The sequence below is a fragment of the Penicillium pulvis genome, assembly GCF_028828015.1.
Source record: "Penicillium pulvis strain IBT 33274 chromosome Unknown contig_23_segment0_segment0, whole genome shotgun sequence".
NCBI lineage: Eukaryota > Fungi > Ascomycota > Eurotiomycetes > Eurotiales > Aspergillaceae > Penicillium > Penicillium pulvis.
In genome coordinates, this window is record NW_026643075.1 from 4,687,002 (window position 1) to 4,705,544 (window position 18,543).

At 47.9% G+C, this 18,543-nt stretch overlaps 4 protein-coding genes across 4 annotated transcripts; 2 read left to right on the forward strand and 2 right to left on the reverse strand.

Moving 5' to 3' along the window:
- Nucleotides 1-3,530: 3,530 nt before the first annotated feature.
- flbD (putative MYB family conidiophore development protein FlbD) lies at nucleotides 3,531-4,472 on the reverse strand (the record flags this gene model as incomplete). Its single annotated transcript, XM_057065585.1, has 1 exon — nucleotides 3,531-4,472. One exon carries the CDS (start codon nucleotides 4,470-4,472, stop codon nucleotides 3,531-3,533), a length of 942 nt encoding a protein of 313 aa, XP_056923328.1.
- Nucleotides 4,473-12,591: 8,119 nt separating this feature from the next.
- On the forward strand, nucleotides 12,592-13,426 carry N7503_006039 (uncharacterized protein; the record flags this gene model as incomplete). The annotated part of the gene is made up of 4 exons (XM_057065586.1): nucleotides 12,592-12,877; nucleotides 12,938-13,006; nucleotides 13,062-13,214; nucleotides 13,266-13,426. The coding sequence occupies 4 exons, from the start codon at nucleotides 12,592-12,594 to the stop codon at nucleotides 13,424-13,426; spliced, it is 669 nt and encodes a 222-aa protein (XP_056923329.1).
- A 381-nt stretch (nucleotides 13,427-13,807) lies between these two features.
- N7503_006040 (putative glycosyl hydrolase) lies at nucleotides 13,808-15,865 on the reverse strand (the record flags this gene model as incomplete). Its single annotated transcript, XM_057065587.1, has 2 exons — nucleotides 13,808-14,916; nucleotides 14,983-15,865. 2 exons carry the CDS (start codon nucleotides 15,863-15,865, stop codon nucleotides 13,808-13,810), a joined length of 1,992 nt encoding a protein of 663 aa, XP_056923330.1.
- An 836-nt stretch (nucleotides 15,866-16,701) lies between these two features.
- On the forward strand, nucleotides 16,702-18,148 carry N7503_006041 (NCBP3 domain-containing protein). Its single transcript, XM_057065588.1, has 2 exons — nucleotides 16,702-16,831; nucleotides 16,892-18,148. Exons 1-2 carry the CDS (start codon nucleotides 16,718-16,720, stop codon nucleotides 18,089-18,091), a joined length of 1,314 nt encoding a protein of 437 aa, XP_056923331.1. The 5' UTR covers nucleotides 16,702-16,717; the 3' UTR covers nucleotides 18,092-18,148.
- Nucleotides 18,149-18,543: the final 395 nt, after the last annotated feature.

The following is an 18,543-nucleotide window of genomic DNA, read 5'->3' on the forward strand; positions in this document are numbered from 1 at the left end:
TACGCCACATTGAAATATACATCGTGTAGAGATTCGCATTGGGAAAATGGTCGATCCTTGTATTAGCAATAACAAAGAGCATAGACAAGGTGAACTATAGGGATCTAGTGCGAACTATTCATATTCTAGATCGTAGCCGCCAGGACCAGGACGTCATGGCTGACCCAGTCCCAAGGTTCATAGCTTCCATAGCTAAAGGGGAAACAAAGAAAGAATCCCACCACCATGGTTCTTTGAGTCGAGTGGGAACCGAATTCCGTAGGGCGAAAAAAAGAAATTATGAAAGGCTATTTTTCTTTGTTACAGTGATGATCATATATTCGATCTGAACTCGATGTTCGTATCCCGACAGGCGGGTAACTTACATACGCTAAACCGGGATAGTAATAGCGCTCAGATTGCACCGAGATTTGCCGTGGGCCAATCATAAGCTCCATATGATGTATTTTTGCAGCGTATGTTACGTACCTGCACTCTTAGTGATTTGAGTTTGGTGCATTGAGTTAATCCTGGGAGCTTGTTTGATGTGGTCTTGGATGAGAGGTATCAGGTTCATAGTACCTAAAGGTTATAATTGTTTTTTTCTTTTTTTCTACATGGTATTCTACTGTGCCGTAGATAAGAGTTTACATCCAGTTTTGGCATTATTCACTAGTAGGTATGGTGGGTATGCTTATTTACGTCACCTGGAACTAGGCTGTCTCCAGCTCAAAAATGGGGCTCGCGTCAAATACTGCCAGGTCAGGCGAGAGGAGACGTCGATCGCAGAATCCGGTGGCTTGGGACAACGGGAGAACCGCTGTAGAATAATACCAATACCGTATGGATCGTTTACATAGGAATTATTTATCCAGATCGATTCGTTTCGCCCCTGATCCTCTCGTAAGCGACCCATGGTTACGTTACTACACGTTGTATAGGGGAGAACTCCACATATCAGCCGTTGCCTGACCGTTTTTTTTCCTACACCCCCTTTTTGGTGGCGTTGCCTCCTGAATAGGTTTCCGTATTTGAGTAGCCATTTTGGTATGGAAAGTACCCAGATCTGTCTCGCATCTTGGCACCCGTTTTTCCGTCAGCGCCAGTGCCGGCTGTTGGCCCTGGCAGGCGCACTAGTCTCTTTTACGAGCTCTGGTAACTGTCATCCAGTAGACACCGTGCACTATTGAAAGTAGATGCAACCATGGCCCTGGGGTTTACAACCTGAATCTTTTTTTTGTTCTCGTTTAAACCCAGGGGTTGGGTTCGAATCGATTCTCTCTCCCGGGTCCACCGTTCTGGATTTTTCCTACATCTGATGTGCCGCTTTTCTTTCCCCCGTGGACAGGTATAGTGGGGACTTGATCCCACCACAGTGGTACGTATTATATACCGGGCATTTACGGACAATACGCAGATTCCCCGTTATTCCAAATCACTTGCAACCTCGCTAACGCTTTTGAGTAACTCCTGTAAGCACTCTAGTGCACGGTTCAAGGTTATGAGAATTTGTGAGGTCCGATCTGTTCTTACACTATTGATTGCTGTGCCCCCGATGATCAGCTATGCAACGGGTCTTGCTCTTTGCGAATCTGATTCGATCATGGTGTATATCGTTGCTTCTCGGGGCGGGTCTGGTGTCCAGATGGCTGACATACTTGGTGGCGGTTATCACCGTCAGCTGAAAAAAGGGCCTGTTGATTGAATTGCTATCAGTATTATTTATTTTATTTATTTTCTATTTCCTTGTTGCATATCTTATTCCAAGGTTTGCGTTGCTATTGATTGTACTCTAGAAGTTCGAACGGAACTACTCCGTAGACAATCCGGTTTTTACAGTATTATTTCAGCTCACCACCTATGCTCCTAACTTTGGTCAGATATTACACTCCCGAGATCGTGGATGTTGTAAATCAGGGGTTCAACAGATTTCAGATTGATTAAGATCCACTATAAACATTGTAAACGGCACAGTAGACCCATGGTACGTATTTCGTATAGAGACTCCAAGCCTCGGAAGAACATATTCGTACCTAATGTGGGTGGATCCCGCACCAAAAACACACATTCCAAAACACTTGAAAATAACTGTGACGTCGGCTACAGAATACATGCACCTAGTCATACTATAATGTTAGCGACAGAGTCCTACTGTACAAGGAAGGAAATGACTGCTCCGGCCCCCGGAACCCTCGCCCCGGGCTTGCATGCACGAACACCCTCCACGATCCTAAAAGCCCCGCCGTTCATTCCGTCAGACATGACCAGTCCGATCGATGCATCAGGCTATTGGCTGGGGTGGCGGGAGGGGGGGGAAGAGGGGCGCCACTCACGCGCAGATGGTGTCACATCGGTCAGCGATCGGGGGCTTGTGGTTGGTGACGGGACCGTTGGGGGGGGATTCTCCTGCAAGAACGGACGAACCTGTTATTAGAGTTTCCAACTTGCAAATTATTATTTGGTGTTTCTTATGTGATCTCATTTGGATCTCCTGTGGATGATGGTTCATGTGTTCATGTGTTCATTTACAGTTCTGTTCTCGAGTAGACTTGTTCAGGTATGCTGGACTGTACATGGGTGATCTCACCCTAGAACCGTGGTTGACCAAGTACCTATGCTCCAAACCACCCGCGATCGTCGTCACTGTGCAGCCGAGACCAAGAACGATTTGTATGAAAAAGGCGCCGTGCAGATACAGTGGGTCCTGTGCCTCACTCTCGACTTTGGCAAGGCGTTTTACAGTCCCTTGCGTATTGTCCTCGTGAGTCGTTTTTTTCAGTGGCGCATTCCTCGGAAAAATAATCCAAGGCTCGAGGAATACATGAAACAAATGGTGGTTACTAAAGTAGGCAAATCTGACAGATGAGATTAGGATTGTATGACCTGAACCAAACTAAACCGTGGAGAAAAGTGTACAACTGGAGTAGATCGAGGTACATGTACCATGGTTAGTATTATTGGGCGGAGCTGATGTACGACCTAGGGCTTAATCTATTCAACATCCCTGTACCTGTGGCCCAGATGCAAGTCCGATCTGTACATGTACAGTTCTAGTGTAATTCTTCTGGCTCTCGATTAAATCATAAAATTGAACATTTGAATTCCTATAGCAGCAGGGGTATTGTAAAAGATAAGATAAAAAAATGCTAACCCAGAGAATATGCCCATTCATTTTTGTGGTTCTTTCTCACGTAAAATAAAACTCCCCGGGACTTTTCCAGCGTCCCTGAAACGAAATTAGGAGACTCGCAGAAATTGTGAGAAAAACCCCCACATTGACCCGAAAACACCCAGGGTTTTGAAGATCCAGATCGAACCGTGGTAATACACATTAGGAACAAAGGAGAGAATTGTCGCCAGCGAAGAAACGAGCGAGGGGGATTTTTGACACATGTACAACCTTGCAGGGGAACTGCCCGGACAAGGCATGGGAATAAAGTATAGAACAGAGAAAGCAAATTCAAGGAGAAGGTCGTACAATCATCACAAAGAGAAAGGAAAATGAGGACACAAAAAAAAATAATGGAACTCAAATCGCGGTCGTTGCGATTTTAGTTCAAGAGGTTGTTGACTCCCATGCGAGTATCGCGGGGAGCTTCGGGCGTATATGCCTTGGGTAGATCGACGGGCTGGTGCCACGATGCTAGTGTAGGCTGGTGTTCCATCCACCGCCGTTTTGAGGCAATGTCGGAGAGTGATTCCAATGATCTGGCGGGGTAGCTTGGGGAATCCTCAATCACTTGTACGGATGCCACGCTGGGACGGCGGGTATCGTACTGTGCACGCAAGTCGACCGGCAACGGAAGTAGCTGCGGGGAAGGAATAGTACGCGGAGAAGAAGAGCAGACCGAGTTGTGATCCGAGACCATGGAAGGAGGCTCGATGGAAAGGGCATTGGAAACATCGGAGAAAGCAGGCGAAGTCAAGGGGGTTTCGATGGGTCGGTTGATGGAGGGGAGAGTGTAAATGGGAGAAAGTTGACGAGCGGCGGTAGTAGACATGGATTCCCGGCGGGAAGAGTATGCATCGGAGGAGGCTGTAGACTCGGTGTCCCATGGGCGAGTGCTAAAGCGAGGGCGAGTTGGGCTCACCACTGAGGCCCGAGCATATGGTGCCTCGACCCGGCCGCTGTAGGTCCGGGAGACTGTCGGTGTTGATGAGAGACCACGGCGTTTCCGGTTCATGCTTCCATTCCACCAGTTCTTCACGGCGTTGTCGCTGCGGTTTCCCAGTCGGCGGGCAATCTCGGCCCAGCGCTTGCCCATTTCGTTGACCATGCGCTCGATCATGAGCCCCTCATCTGAGGAGATGGGCTCACGGTTCAACGAAGGCTTGAGATTTTGGTGGAAGCGTTCCCGACATTGTTTTGGTGAGCGGTAGTGCATGTGTTGGGAGATGCGCACCCAGTTGTTTGGGCCTTGTTCACGGACTAGCTGCAACAACAGTTGATCTTCTTCGGGGACCCAAGGTCCACGGCGGTGAGAAGGAGCCATGAGGGGATGTGTTGAGTAGGTATATAGATTTGTAGGTTGGGTGAAGTGTTGAAGTGTTTTGAGTTTTGAAGTTCAAGTTGGAAGGGGGACTTGTTATAAATGGATGGGAGAATCAAAGTCAAGCCACAAGAGCAGCACAGCGAGAATTATATCTGCACCCAGGGGGACGGGTCCAACGAAAAATGACCAGCTCCACCCGCACACGCTATGGGAAGAAGATCACGATCCAAGATCTCGGAGCTGACAGTTCGGAACAATACAGGTATTGGTATTAATACAAAATAATAATAAAAATAATTGGAAAAAAAAAATTAAAAAAATATGGTACACGTTGTGACTCCACTTGCATTACCCGTTTGGGTCGACGAAACCGTGGTTTTAGGTAAAATAAACATATAATACTATTTGCCATTGACTACCAAGTATCATTTCGACAAGAAAAAAAATAAATACAAAATTCTACAAGTATTCAATCTCAAGCACTATGATTTTAAATCAAAGGAAAAACAATGAAAGAAAAAAATAAAAGCAATAAATGCTCCGGCGATCGTCAGTACGACCCGGGAATCCGGGCTGAGGAAATACCGTAATGATCGGAGGGATCGACCCTGAGCCCCGTTGCTGGAATTCCAAATCACTGCTCGCGCTAAAGGAAGCTATTTTTTAAAATCGTCTGAGCACTGCGCATAGACCCAAAACACCGGTCCCAAAGAAAGCATTCATATTTCTTTTTTCAGACCCCAATATGATAAGCGTTTACATTGGACGAAGCTCAGCCAGCCTTCGATTAAATCCTACAGTAAAGGGCAAAGTCAATGCCATGGAATTGCCACTTAAGCAGCCGTGGAATGATAAACGGTTTAACCCCCCTGACAGCACCCAAATTCTCTCATTCCCCACCAAAGATAGAAAGGGGCCAGGGGCAGATCGGTGTCAAGCGAACAGAGACGCGGTAGGGTCACTGATTCCCCAATCCTCAGCCAGCCATGCACGACACTCGCTCGATCATGACCGATCCATGAGCAATCGTTCGGCGATGTCCGTTCATTGGCTCGATCGGCGGCTCTGCACTCATAGCCAGGCTTGCGGTCTCCACTATTCCAGTGGGTCTTAGCATGAAGTGGAGTTCGATCGTGACAAATTCCCTAGAACCGGGTCAGTTGAAGAAAGACCATTGGAATATGGGGAAATTCAGATATTCTCATTAATGAAAAAACGGGAGTCAGATCTGACAACCGCCACTCCGTGCTAGCTTTCCCCCTTTTTCAAACAGTTTCGACCCCGAACAAATCCGACGGCGTGGTGCCTGACGGGAGGAATGTGGATCACCGGTTATAGTGCTGAGGGTAAAGTAACAGTCAGCCTGAGGTGCCTTGCAGTCAGAGCCCCTTCAAGGGTAATTTGTATGTTCTACGAAGCACATGTAGTAGGGGTATAGTGACTTGGCTAGATAGCAAAATCCCATCCTTCTAATTGACTATAGATTATCCAGACTTGCGTACCGTCTACGATAACATGAGTACCAACTCCGGACCATGCAAGTCCATTGCTCGTCAAAAAAAGTCCCACGCATGGACCACCTGCCACCTGTCACGGACTGCTGGGGCGATCCCGGGGGAGTCTGTGACGTGATGGAAGTTCTGGTCGTTACGGCAGATCGGGGACGATCACTTGGCTGCAGGCTGCGCGCAAGCAGAAACAACCCCTGGTAACCAATCTATTTCCCGTGTTGTTTCCCACTATTTCCACCCTAACGCTTTGGTGTACCAAAGTTGAACCGCCATGAGGTATCACATCTTTCCAATCTTCGATCGGGGCTAGCGGGGATCGCCCGTTTACTTTTCCTGGGTATTACCCAGTCTGGCGTCTTGCAGGTGGATCCCTCCCCACAGTGGAAACCGTTGAACATGCCGTCGCAAGCCACACCTACTTTGCTGAGTTCTGTTTGGGTGTCTTACTGGCCCACTGTGACGAACCTCTTCCTGCCGCGATGATTGGTCCCTCCAGGTATTTGTCATTGTTGTGCGGGTCTGCTGATTTGGGCAAGGATGCGCTGGGCGGTTATCGACATCGAGAGTAATCTTAACGATACCTTAATCTATTCCAGACGGCCTATCCGACTCCATACGCAAACTATGACACTTAGCCCGTGGTTTAGACAGAACAACACTTCTACTCTGTCAAGGTCTGTAAATAGCATGTGGAGCTGACTCTCCCGATATTAATGTCGCCCCCTTTTTTGGGGAGGATTTTGACTTTATCGAAACGAGAAACAAGGAACAAGGAACAAGGAACTTGGATAGGCGTCAATGTGACTGGAAGAAAAACGCCTTCTTCAACTGTGTATACGTATTCTCTAAAAAGCCACGAGATCCTCGTGTGGACCGATCGGGGACCATACTCCTGGGAAACAAGAAAGCCGTTGTCGACCGGATGAACCCGTTCTGGGATGCAACATCGACTAGGGTAGACCCGAGATATGACCTGTCATTCTACCTTTCATCTACCCACCAATCAAGAGGGCGGCAAGTATTTGAGATAAATCCCTGCTGGTCTGCAGGGATCACCGCTGATCGCGCCCGTGCACGTCCAGACCAAAATCCTCCCCTGCCGTCCCCCTGTCAAGTCCGTCATAATGGAAACCGAAAATAAACCCCCGTCAAATTCACTAGTCTAGACGATGTAACCAGGAACCTGGGAATTTCGATGAAAGTGACCCCCCTTTTTACCCCGGTTCCCGTCTCACAAAGAATAAGCGTTTGTTTAGGGATCTAGAATACATAGACTTTGGTGGATTCCACAAAAAAAAGAAAAGAAAAAAAGAAAGAAAAAAAAAAGGAACAATGAGACATAACCAAGGACTAACTTCAAATCTTGTCATTCTATAGTCAAAGGACCCAGAAAACACATCCCGATCCAACGGTCCTGGCTGTCGGGTAGATCACGTGTCGGTGTATAACATCAGGAAATTAATCAATAAATCCCGAAAATCAGGATAAACTACAGTCACAAACGGATTAACCTTTTTACTGGTCCGTGCTTTCTCGGGCTTTAGAATTAGAATTCGGGGACCATATGGTGCCCGATCTGTGGGAAACCGTTTTGGCACGCGCTCCGGGCTTTTAGGGCTTGGGCCATGGAACTTGGGGTCTTGGGGGTTTGGGAAGTATGGGGCTTTAGTGAATCCCGGGTTAACCCCCTGTCCATGCTAGAATTCAAAACTGTGTGGTAGCAAGGATCCACCTTTTGCAGCCGTTATGACGGTTTTACGGTACGCCTGCACCATAAGGTAGAAAATAAAAATAAAAATAAAAATAAAACAAAACAGGATAATATGGAAACAAACCAAAATACGTTCCAGATGTTGACTTCTTTTGAAATCGTCATCCGACCTGCCGTTACTTACCAATCTAGGACCATCTCTCCGTTCTCTTTCCCCTCATCCCCCTCTCGACCCTTCCGGCGTACAGGAGTAACAAAAGGATTCAATTCGACCCAGGTCCATTAGTGTACCGTACAACGGCCAACCCGTACCAAATCGGGCGAATAATGGATTCTTATCCCGTGTGTGTGATGTGATGTTCATGAAAAAAACCAATGAAAAAAAAAGAGGGGGCGAGCGGGATGAGTTCTACCGTTCTGGACCTCGACGATGGAGAACGGGCCAGAATCGCCCCGCTTCAAGGCCGTCACCGTATCCCAGGACGGACGATGACTGGCTAGCTTTCGCTAAACGGATGAGTTTGACAGCGGTCCCACGAACCATTTCGCTTCAAAGCCCGATCCCTGTGGCGGTTTTTTGTATCCCACTATGCCACAAACAAGGTTTCATGCCTGACGGGTGGGATTAGTGAAGTTTAAACCCCATGTCAAGGCCTTGCTGTGGTATATTGTGGCTTTTTTCCATATACCAAGCGAGAGCGAGAGCGAGAAGTCGGGTTTAATTTGGTTTTAATTAATATAGCATGAAAGAATCTGACAGGGAGGCGAACTTGTCAATGTGTCGGCTGGGCACACTTGACCCTTCTGGGTATTTCATGGTGTCTATCAACGGGGTCAAGTCATGCTTTTGTCCAACCACGTTGACTTTTCTGCTGTCCGGCTCAACCCTATCTACCCGGTCCAAATTCAATCGGACTTTCTCTTACGAACTTTCCAGCACAAAAATACCCAGATATTCTCTATGATGCATTTGAACCATGATTCTAGATTTTCTTGGGTCAAATGGACACAGACAAGGTTCAGGATTACACCTTCAACCGTTGCAATACTGTTTAGCAAAAACCTTTCACCGTTTGCCGCCAGGATCAAAGGGGGCTGGCCATCTGGCTGTTTTTGTTTATTTTTGGTTGTCCACCTGAGGCAAAAAGAAGCTCGTACAAGGGGCGATGGAGTGGTGGAGGACAAGGCGGGCGAACAGGTGAAGGTGGAGAGTAAGTGCGGAGATGCACGGCAAATGTCATAGCAATTCCAACCGGTCTGCTCCATTCAGACCCTTTTCCCTATTAGTATGGGTACATGATGTATGCGCATATACAAGTGTATATCCCCTTTTTCTTAATCTATTTACTATTTCCTAACAATTTCTCTTTTTTTTTTTTTTTTTCTATTTTTGTATACAGTAGGTCTTATTATACCGTATCATACGGAACGGAGGTCAGCCGAATTCTCACACCCTGGTCTATCCACGCTAGGTAGGTCCGTAAGATGGCCCCTCTTCTCATCCGCTATATTGGAGCCGCAGTCAGGGGTGCACCCCGGCGCTTCAAATTCCAGCAATGCCTCGTGTGGGGACAGTGTGAAGACGCCATGTGATCCGTGCCTTGAATTAACCGAGTCGGGGAGAGGATTGCGAGGCTATGATACCGAATTGACTTGCGCTCTGACCGGAGTTGCCGCAGCCTTGTTACAGGTTTCGATAGTCGCAGTGACAAAGTACTTAAAGCCGCTCAACGGGCTCCACATTAGGCCCCGTCTCTGTACCGTCTCCTTGGGTCCACGGGTGGAAGCGACCGCTATGATGATGTAACCGATCAGCTGTTGTTTTCTATCTATTTGTTCTAGTACACACGTGATATAGCGATCCAAATGCAGTCTAGTGAGTTCAATATTAGGGCTCGGTTCTAGGGTTTAATTCCATACTGAGGGCTTTGAGACAGTATTGTAAGCCCTGGAGGTTGTATCGTAGCTATCCGGACTGGCAGTGGGTTTATTTCCAAGATTGGAGATAACTAGGTAGCGTTAATGTCCAAATCCTCTTGTCTCGTGTCCTATTTCTGTATCATAGCCCTGGAAGGTATTTACCCATTTCGATCAAATTTATATTAAATCTCGTGTTTTCCCGTTGTCTCACCACAGAATATATTTCTCGACCCGACAGACCAGAACAATCAGGTCCACCAATAATTAAAACAAATAAGTCAGAATTCTTCAGGTCTGAAAAAGCCCCTCGGATAACTAAACTCTTTATAAGAGACTATTTATGCAAAGACCGATAAACCGAGCGCCATCCATCCAGGTGCCACTGGTGGCGCTCAGCCCTGCACGCCACACCAGTGAGATCACAGCACAGCCGAAAATCATGCTGCCACCCTCCACCATGACTTCAGCCATGCCGTGCATCTGCAAAATGACACCGCACATGGTAAACTAATTCCCCCTAGCTCGTGGAAAACCCGACAGCTGAAAACGGAGAAACGAGGGCGTTAATCTTTAATGCAAGGGATGCATGAATTGACAGGGGCGTCGATCAGGAGATCAGGAGATCAGGAGATCCAGTCTATGCAAGGCTTGGACATTAGGTTTGCGTTTTGACGTTATTGCTTTTTTTTTCCTATTTGATTTACGTACCATGTCTACTCATTTTGTGATACTCTGGTTCTGGTTCCATAGTTGGTTCGGCTATCTGGGAAGATCCTTGATCAAGCGCCTGAGTTGACACTCTTACCCCTCTCATATGCAGATCCAGATCAGTCTTTTCAGATGCCAAACCGGAAATACAGGATGTTTTTGAGATTCAAGTTTTTCCCGACTTCCAGGTCCACGGATTACCGTGGTTGCACCATGTGGCCCGAAACAGGGAACTTGCAATTGGTTCAAGGACGACGGGATTCGGATGCTGGCATGTCTCAAACAGATCTACCCCTTACCACACATGCCCGGGTGTTCATGTATGTAATAGTACTGTCTCGTGCAGGCACCCCGGAGATACCCCGTCTTTGTGCAGAATAACTGGTTGAATGGGTCATTCCGAAGGCTTGGAAACAAGACGTCGAGTGCAGATACTAGTCACCCCTGCCGGCAGTTGTCTAAGCGTATGAGCGATTATTGAATAATTTTTAATGCGTGTAATCAAGACCGGGGGTATCGTCTACGCATTTCCGTCTTCGTCTGTAATGGACACTTCTAACATTGGAAAGATGATTGGTCGGAACTCTCGTTTGCACTACACACCATGAGACGGAGTAGACATGGCTTGGAAGCAAATATTGAAATATACAGAACATTTCATTACAGATATTGAACCAAACAGAATGTACCTCGCCTAGGCATTCCATCCTAGGAAAGTTCAGCTGAAGCCATCTTCTGGGTCGGTCTCGCCGTGACTTATCAAGCCATACATTCATTCCTTGAGTGGCTGTCGCCCGAATATCCAATTCTTTTCCTGTTCAACCACTTCCGGCCCGTGTATCATCTCACATCTTCAACATGATACGACCTGAACATGGGCTCAGATACAATCAGCCCTAATGAGATCTCGTTTACTGCCTTACATGAACGGCGATGTTATCAGGGCAGAACAGAAGGTGTCTCAGCTCAGACTTTTGCTCTATCCGTTTGCTTATTGTCTCACTCACGGGCGGGGCCCTTACCGAGCTCGTGGACTGGTGACGTGCGTAGCACGTCGTATTACGGCCTCCTTCTACGGGTGTCTCAAGCTGATGCTGGGGTCGATGCATGGTACTCTAGACATTGAGCTCGTTCGCGGCACAGAATGCCGTGCTCAACTTGTAAATGCCTTTCTGTATTTTTGAGAGTTCATCCCTCGCCTTTGTCGGTTTACTGTAAAATGAATCTCCGTTCCAAGGTCATACATATCGGAAGCGTTCTGGAAGGATGGCAGTGACAAGAACTAAGATCACTATTGGTAGATAGAGAGTCTGCAGCCAAGGTATCTGCTATGGCCGTGTTCTCTTACCCGGTCATGACTGAGCCACATGTCGCATAAGAGGCCCATTGTCTTGATTTTCGGTTGTTATACAAGCCTTGACGACCTGCAAATATTTGGACACTGAAAATTCTTCGGGGTTCAATCTGATACTGGCCAAGCCGGGGAAATGAACTTGAAGAGGAAAAAGAAAAAAAGAAAAAAACCGAAGAAAAACCAACAAAAACAACAACAACGAAGTAGACAGTAACTGTAAATTAGAAAGATAATAATGAAGAGAATGGTTCCCTGACTCTGTAAAGACTTCCAGCAGAAATATAGTCGCGTTAAAGACGCTCATCCGGATTAACTTCATCCGAATCAAAGTACGTTTCACCTATGTTTCAACCCATCTTTAGGCAAAACATGGACCTTGAACCCTACAAGCAAAAATAGGACAAGCTTCTCAAAGTCTTCTATTGGAAGAGTTTAATGTGTAGTTTATGGGTCTGCGGAGGGTCTCCGAGGCGCTCCACGGGGTAAGCATGAAGCTTTCCAAGGTAGAAGGTCTGTGACACTAGTAAAAATCCACACAAAATTGAGGGCATTCCTTCACATGACTATGTCTCATCTACCCAAACTCTTGATTTACATCTATTATATTAAACATCTGCTATAGCTGTTCAAAAATGTGCTAGTGCATCGACCGTTGTTTCGAAGTGCTACTGAGGGGCACGGAGCAGCTGCCGATTTGCGCTAATCACGGCGACCCTTCATTTTTGTGGATTTCCAATGCCCACATTCTGGATTCTAGAACATGCTAATTGAAACATGCAATTTTTACCTTGGCAGAACTCTCTCCACCAGGGGGAGTCAGGAGGTAGTCAGGTACTCGAACAGCATGTTTAAGAGGATAGCATCTCCACGAGGGCGAAAGCAACCTCTTCAACTAGTTCGTCTCTCACTCACAGCATGCCTTCTGTACGCCAAAACATTCTCCTCCTCGCGGCCACAGCGGTTGGATCCGTGAATGCCGCCTTTGGTCCTGCATTCAGCACTGGCCCTACTTCTGCGAACTCTTACATCTCCGAGGCAATCTCCACACTCGTCCTGCCTCGCGCTCCTAGCAATAACAATGGCGATCTCGCCCTGTGGGTTGGAATGGGTACATCAGCTGGCGACCTGATCCAATCTATTGCCGATAACTACCAGTCCAATAGCTGGAATGTGTTTGCCTATACATTGAAAGAGACAAGCTGTTAGTTTCTGCTGCGAACAATGGTCTTTGAGGAGGATGCTAATTCAAGACTCTACTTAGCGGACTCACAAGAGGTTATTCAGGGACCCGCCGAGGTTGCTACACCAGGAAATCGAGTGACTATGCACTGTATGAAACGAAACATACCTTCAATCTTCGAGAATACACATCTAATTATTTACAGACAAGTTCGACGAGTCCACGGGTAACTACACTCAGACAGTCCTTGTAAACAACAAGAGCGTTTCAACACTATCAACCAGCGACGGCTGGGCCGAGGGCTGGGGTAGTGCGGTGGAATGCGCGACAACAGACTGTGGCACTGTTGATGCTCATTGTACGTTGACGACTCTCTAATGTCTCGCGAATTATGACTAATATATTTCAGACTGGATCAACACCAAGATTACCCTCTCCGCTGCTGATCCCGGTTACATTGATACCTTGGCTCTGGGTGAAGGTGTCAGCGGTAACATGACCACCGCCGACGGTGGCAAGACATGGATCGTTCCCCGAATCAACATTCCCGAGTACAGCTTCTCGTCATAGACGCATGCCAGGACGACATATTTGACAGGCTTCGATGACAAAGGAATCTGGAATTCTTATGGCTTGTTGAGCTCGCCAATATCTTGCTTGTTATATCAGACTGTACAAATACGATTTTATACCATGTCAATACTACCAATAGACCATTTCATTTGCCTTCCTAAGACGGAATAGAACAAATGCATGATAATTGTAATTCCTGACAGGAGAAAGACGGCAGAAGGGCTTGCTCTTGAGCTTTGGGGCTGCTATCCTGGATTTCCATCAATACTTTCTCAACTCGGTCCTCGACGCACTTTGTCAAAGCATAAAGTAAAAAAAGGGACTTTTTCCAGGCTCGCAACTGATATTCTGTGACACATGGCAAACCGCTGGAATAGCTCAAGAATTTACGCGGTAAAATACTGGCATAGATTCAATTGGACAATCGACTTCCACCGTGATACCACCCTGGAAAATTCTGGGAATTTCTTCATGATTGAGATTCACCTTACCCCAAGGTGCCCAGTAGGCTCCAGCAGGAAGGTAGACAGAGATTTTGCGTTGGCCTGGTTCAAAGATTGGGGTAACTAGGTACTTCGACCCAAACATGTAAGCTGTCTCAACATCCCATGCCTGCTTGTCTTGAGGAAACTCATAGAACAGCGTACGCATCACAGGCGTCCCTTTCTCATGAGCTTCCTTCATCAGGCTTCGGGTGTAGTTGCGAAGCTCTTCCCGGATCCCGATGAATCTCTTGCAGATTTCGTAAACCTCATCACCATACGACCAGATCTCATTGTCGGCTCCGCTGCTTGTTGACCCTGCGAGCTTTGGCTCGCGGTCACCATGGAGTCGCATTACAGGGCAAAATGCACCCCATTGGAACCATCTGGTGAATAACTCTCGAAACTCGGGGTCGTCTGGATTACCTCCATGGAATCCACCTATATCAGTAGTCCACCAGGGGATACCGGCGAGACCCATGTTCAAGCCGGCTGCCAGCTGGTTTCGGAATGAGCTCCACGAGGAAGCAATATCACCACTCCAGACGAGGGCTCCGTATTTCTGGCTGCCTGCCCACGCACAGCGCAGAAGATTCACGATGTTTGTTTGTCCTTCTTCCTTCATGCCATCGTAGAATCCACGCGCGTATTCCTTCGGAAAGATGTTGCCAATCTGTAGGTTACTACCGGCGTGGTATCGGTAAATATCAAAGTCGTAGATCGAATACTCTGGCTCAGCCTCATCGAGCCAGAATACTTTGATACCGAGGTCATAATAGTGCTTCTTTGCTTGGCTCCAGACGAATCTTCGTGCTTCGGGGTTCGTGGCGTCGAAGTAGGTGATATCGCCATCGCATTGCATTGCCACGCGCATTCCGCGATCATGCCGGATCAATAGTCCGCGCTCTAGCATCTCTGAATAATTCTCGGATGCATTTTCGACGGTCGGCCAGATCGAGACCATAAGCTCCACCTTGAGCTCTTTGAGTTCTTTAATCATGGCACCTAAAACAATCATTTGTTAGTCTCTGTCTGAAATCCTCGGGGAAAGGGAAAAGGGTCGATACTCACTAATATCAGGCCAGAACTTCGGATCAAAACTCCATTCACCCTGATGCTTCCAGTGGAAGAAATCAATTACAATCAGATCAAGAGGAACCTCACGGCGACGATATTCCCGAGCGACATTGAGTAGCTGTTCCTGGTTCCAGTAGCGGAGCTTGCATTGCCAGAATCCAAGCCCGTACTCTGGCATCATTGGAACGTAGCCTGTGGCTTTCGCATATGCTTCTGCAATTTCTGCGGGTGTATCCCCGGCTACAACCCAGTAGTCGAGCGAGCGTGTTGAGTACGCCTCGAAGCTCATCACATTTGTTCCGAACACCGCTCGCCCGATGCCAGGGTTGTTCCATAGAAGGCCATAACCGCGCGACGACACTGCAAATGGAACACTGGCTTGGGAATTGCGGTGTGCCAGCTCCAAGTCTGCTCCTTTGAGATTCAAGTACGGTTGTTGATACTGGCCCATTCCGAAGATTTTCTCCTTGGGATCCAACGACTCGAATCTTGTTGTTAGGTGAAAATCACCACCGAGTATGGGACGCAGCTCCCGTGCTTCAATTTCCAACGCGCTGCATTTTGCATCTTGGGGGTCGCGTCGATTCCGAGCATATTCTTCGAGTAGCTTAGTTCCTTTCGAGTCGTAGATGATGATCTTGCCCCGCTGAGAGACGGTAGCTTTGATCTTGCCATTAATGATAGTTGCATCTTCATCTTCGGGTGTTGCGATGTTGACAGAAGAGCTCGCAGGGTTAGAGGTAAGGGCCCAGTCCTCTGTAGGCATGGACGCTAACTTAGTTGCTCGCACCCGGAGTGCATTCTCGCCCCATGGCTGGATCCAGAGGAGGTGGTCATCAAAGCGAAAATGAAGCTCATTACCTTCGGCATAAAGCATCTTGGAATATTATCTCAACTATTGAAAGTGGAAGGTTTACCTTGCTTCACGTGGTGAGGAGTGATGTGAAGAGGGGCAGCCTCGGCCAGTTCAAAATTCGCAGGTATGACGAGAGTGACGAAGACCAAGGAAAGCTTTAACTCTGGGTACCTTTGTCAACTCTCCGAAATATCACAGAGTCTGTTGGTGGGGGTTTACTGGTACGATGTCATTAGGTTGAAACCTTCCTAAATAAACACGGCCCGATCTCCGGATCTCTTTTGCTTTATCATAGAACAAATCAACTGATCTATAGATTCTATAATATAAAGTTTTGATTTCTTCGATTATAGATGCTCGGAATTTTGATCTAATAATGACTATTATTACCATTGGTCTACTTTGCATATGGCATATGACCTCTCCAAGAGAATAGAGGGACTGATGTGTCTCAAGATGAATGAATAATGTGGGACTTGGTCTTCCGAAATGACTTAATATTGATGTGTTTGAGTCCCTAGGCACTTCTATGCAGGACATTGCCTCTGCCAGTGCTCTCCTACCATCGCTGTACCGATGAGGGGTCAGAGCCTTGCTAAGCGAATACCAGTGCTTAGTCAAGGCCTTACATTCGGGTCCTCAGTTGCTACAATCCTGGCAGATTATATCAGCTAGTTTGTCCCATATAAGTTCTAGGCAGCCCCATAACTTATAAGTGAAGATCTATTAAAAGCAAAAGTGAGAACGTGGATCGCATTTGTCCCCCACACGCTAAACTCGATCAGGCAACGAATGCGGGAAGCTCAAACCCGGGTTTTCCTCCCTCTTTACCAACCTCACCTTTACTCCCATCTCTGCTCTTGTCAATCCATTATGGCCATGACTTCAGATGCGGCCAACCAGGCACCAATTGCCGCAACCATGGATATCGACATGGATATCGACCTGGGGCTGGAGCCTGAACCCGAACTCGAACCCATTCAGACTGTGAGTGCTCCCGAATACCTCTGCGAGGACCAATGCTGATGTATCCTGTTTATGGATTAGGAGACCACCCAAGACACTACAATCGAGCCTCTTACCGAGGAAGCCGTATACGAAAAGGTTCACGTACGCGGCGTTGATGAATTATCCACCGATGACATCAAGCAATTCGCGACTAGTCACTTCGAGCACGAGGCACCTGCACGCGTTGAATGGATCGATGACACCTCGGCTAATCTCATTTACTCTTCCACCGATGTGGGCCTTCAGGCTCTCCTAGCTCTGACTCAAGTCAACGAGGAAGAAGATGCCTCCGCCCTCCCACCTCTGCGTCTCCGGTCGGCGAAGCTCCTCGCAAGTCACCCAGACTCCGTTTTGCAAGTGCGATCTGCGGTCAAGTCAGACCGCAAGCAAGCGCGCTCGTACGAAAAGAGTCGCTTTTACCTCATGCACCCCGAACACGACCCTCGAGAGCGCCTGCGGGAGGAGCTTGCGGAGAGGAGACAACGTGGAGACACAAATGAAGGGGAGTACAGACGTCGTCGGTTCGATGATCGAGAATTGCGTCGACGTCGCGATCGCGACGATGACGACAACTTCAACGCCAATATGTACGACGATCAGCCTGAGAGCGTCTCGGACCCGGAGCGTGACCGCTCCGGCCGCAGACAGCGAGGAACGCGAGAGTTGTTCCCATCTGATGACCGGGCATCTGGACGGCTGCGCAATCGCAGTGCCTCCCCCGGCAGAGATACCCTTGAGGAGGGAAGTCATGTCGACCGAAACCCCGACACTCGCAGAAGATTTCGTGAACGATCGCCCCAGCTTGGGCGTCAAAACAGAGGCAAGGAGCTTTTTGCAGCCGAAGCTGGCGCCCGCGAACTGTTTCCCAACAAGCCTGCATCGAGTTATATCAAGAAAGAGCTGTTCCCCGCCAAAGCGAGCGGCCACCGCCGGTCTGATGCGTTTGATGCTGCAGACGAGACTCCAGATCTTCTAGGACGAAGAATCTCCGTTCCCGTTGCCGATGGTGGTTCTGACCAGCGGATCCGTGGCATCGCCAAAGATGTGGATCAAGGTTTTGCGATTCGAGGTGCCGGTGGCATTTCGATCAAAGGACGTGGCGCGTCAGTACGGGAGCTGTTCCCATCCAAGTACGATAACAAGGCGGGACAGTCGGCCAATGCAGGAAAGGAGCTTTTCTCTGATACTTTAGAGGGACGCGGAGGACGCCGGCGAAGGGCAGAGGATATGATGAGTTAAAAGGGATATCTCAAACACAGATATCTGCACCAGGGAGGTTGGGCGTTTTCAATTTCATCTCGAAGCATACTTTTCAATGGCGTTGTTTGTTATCCAAATGGACTGGATGTTCGTCTAGTGATTGCATATAATTATACCAGATACCCCTAGTGCACTTGTGGATAGCAATTGTTGCCGACTAAACCTAACGTGGTAAATGGAGGTAACAGTCCCCGTGACTCTTATCTAATATCTAGTGAGCGCCACTATAGATCATTCAATGTCATATCTAGATGAATAAACGGTATTCAAGATGCCGAGGTCCACGCGATTATCAGACTCAAAATCCAGGGACCGACATTCTCATTCGCCGGCGCCCTTTAAATTCTCCCAACGACCCACATTGCCATGACCGTGTCAGCACCAGTTCCCAACAGAACCTCTAAATAATGCTGTAGAATCTTCGGAGCCGG

Coding starts and splice junctions, on each gene's coding strand:
- N7503_006041 (XM_057065588.1), top strand. CDS start 16,718: ATGGCCATGACTTCAGATGCGGCCAACCAGGCACCAATTGCCGCAACC. Junction 16,832..16,891: donor AACTCGAACCCATTCAGACT/GTGAGTGCTCCC, acceptor TTTATGGATTAG/GAGACCACCCAAGACACTAC.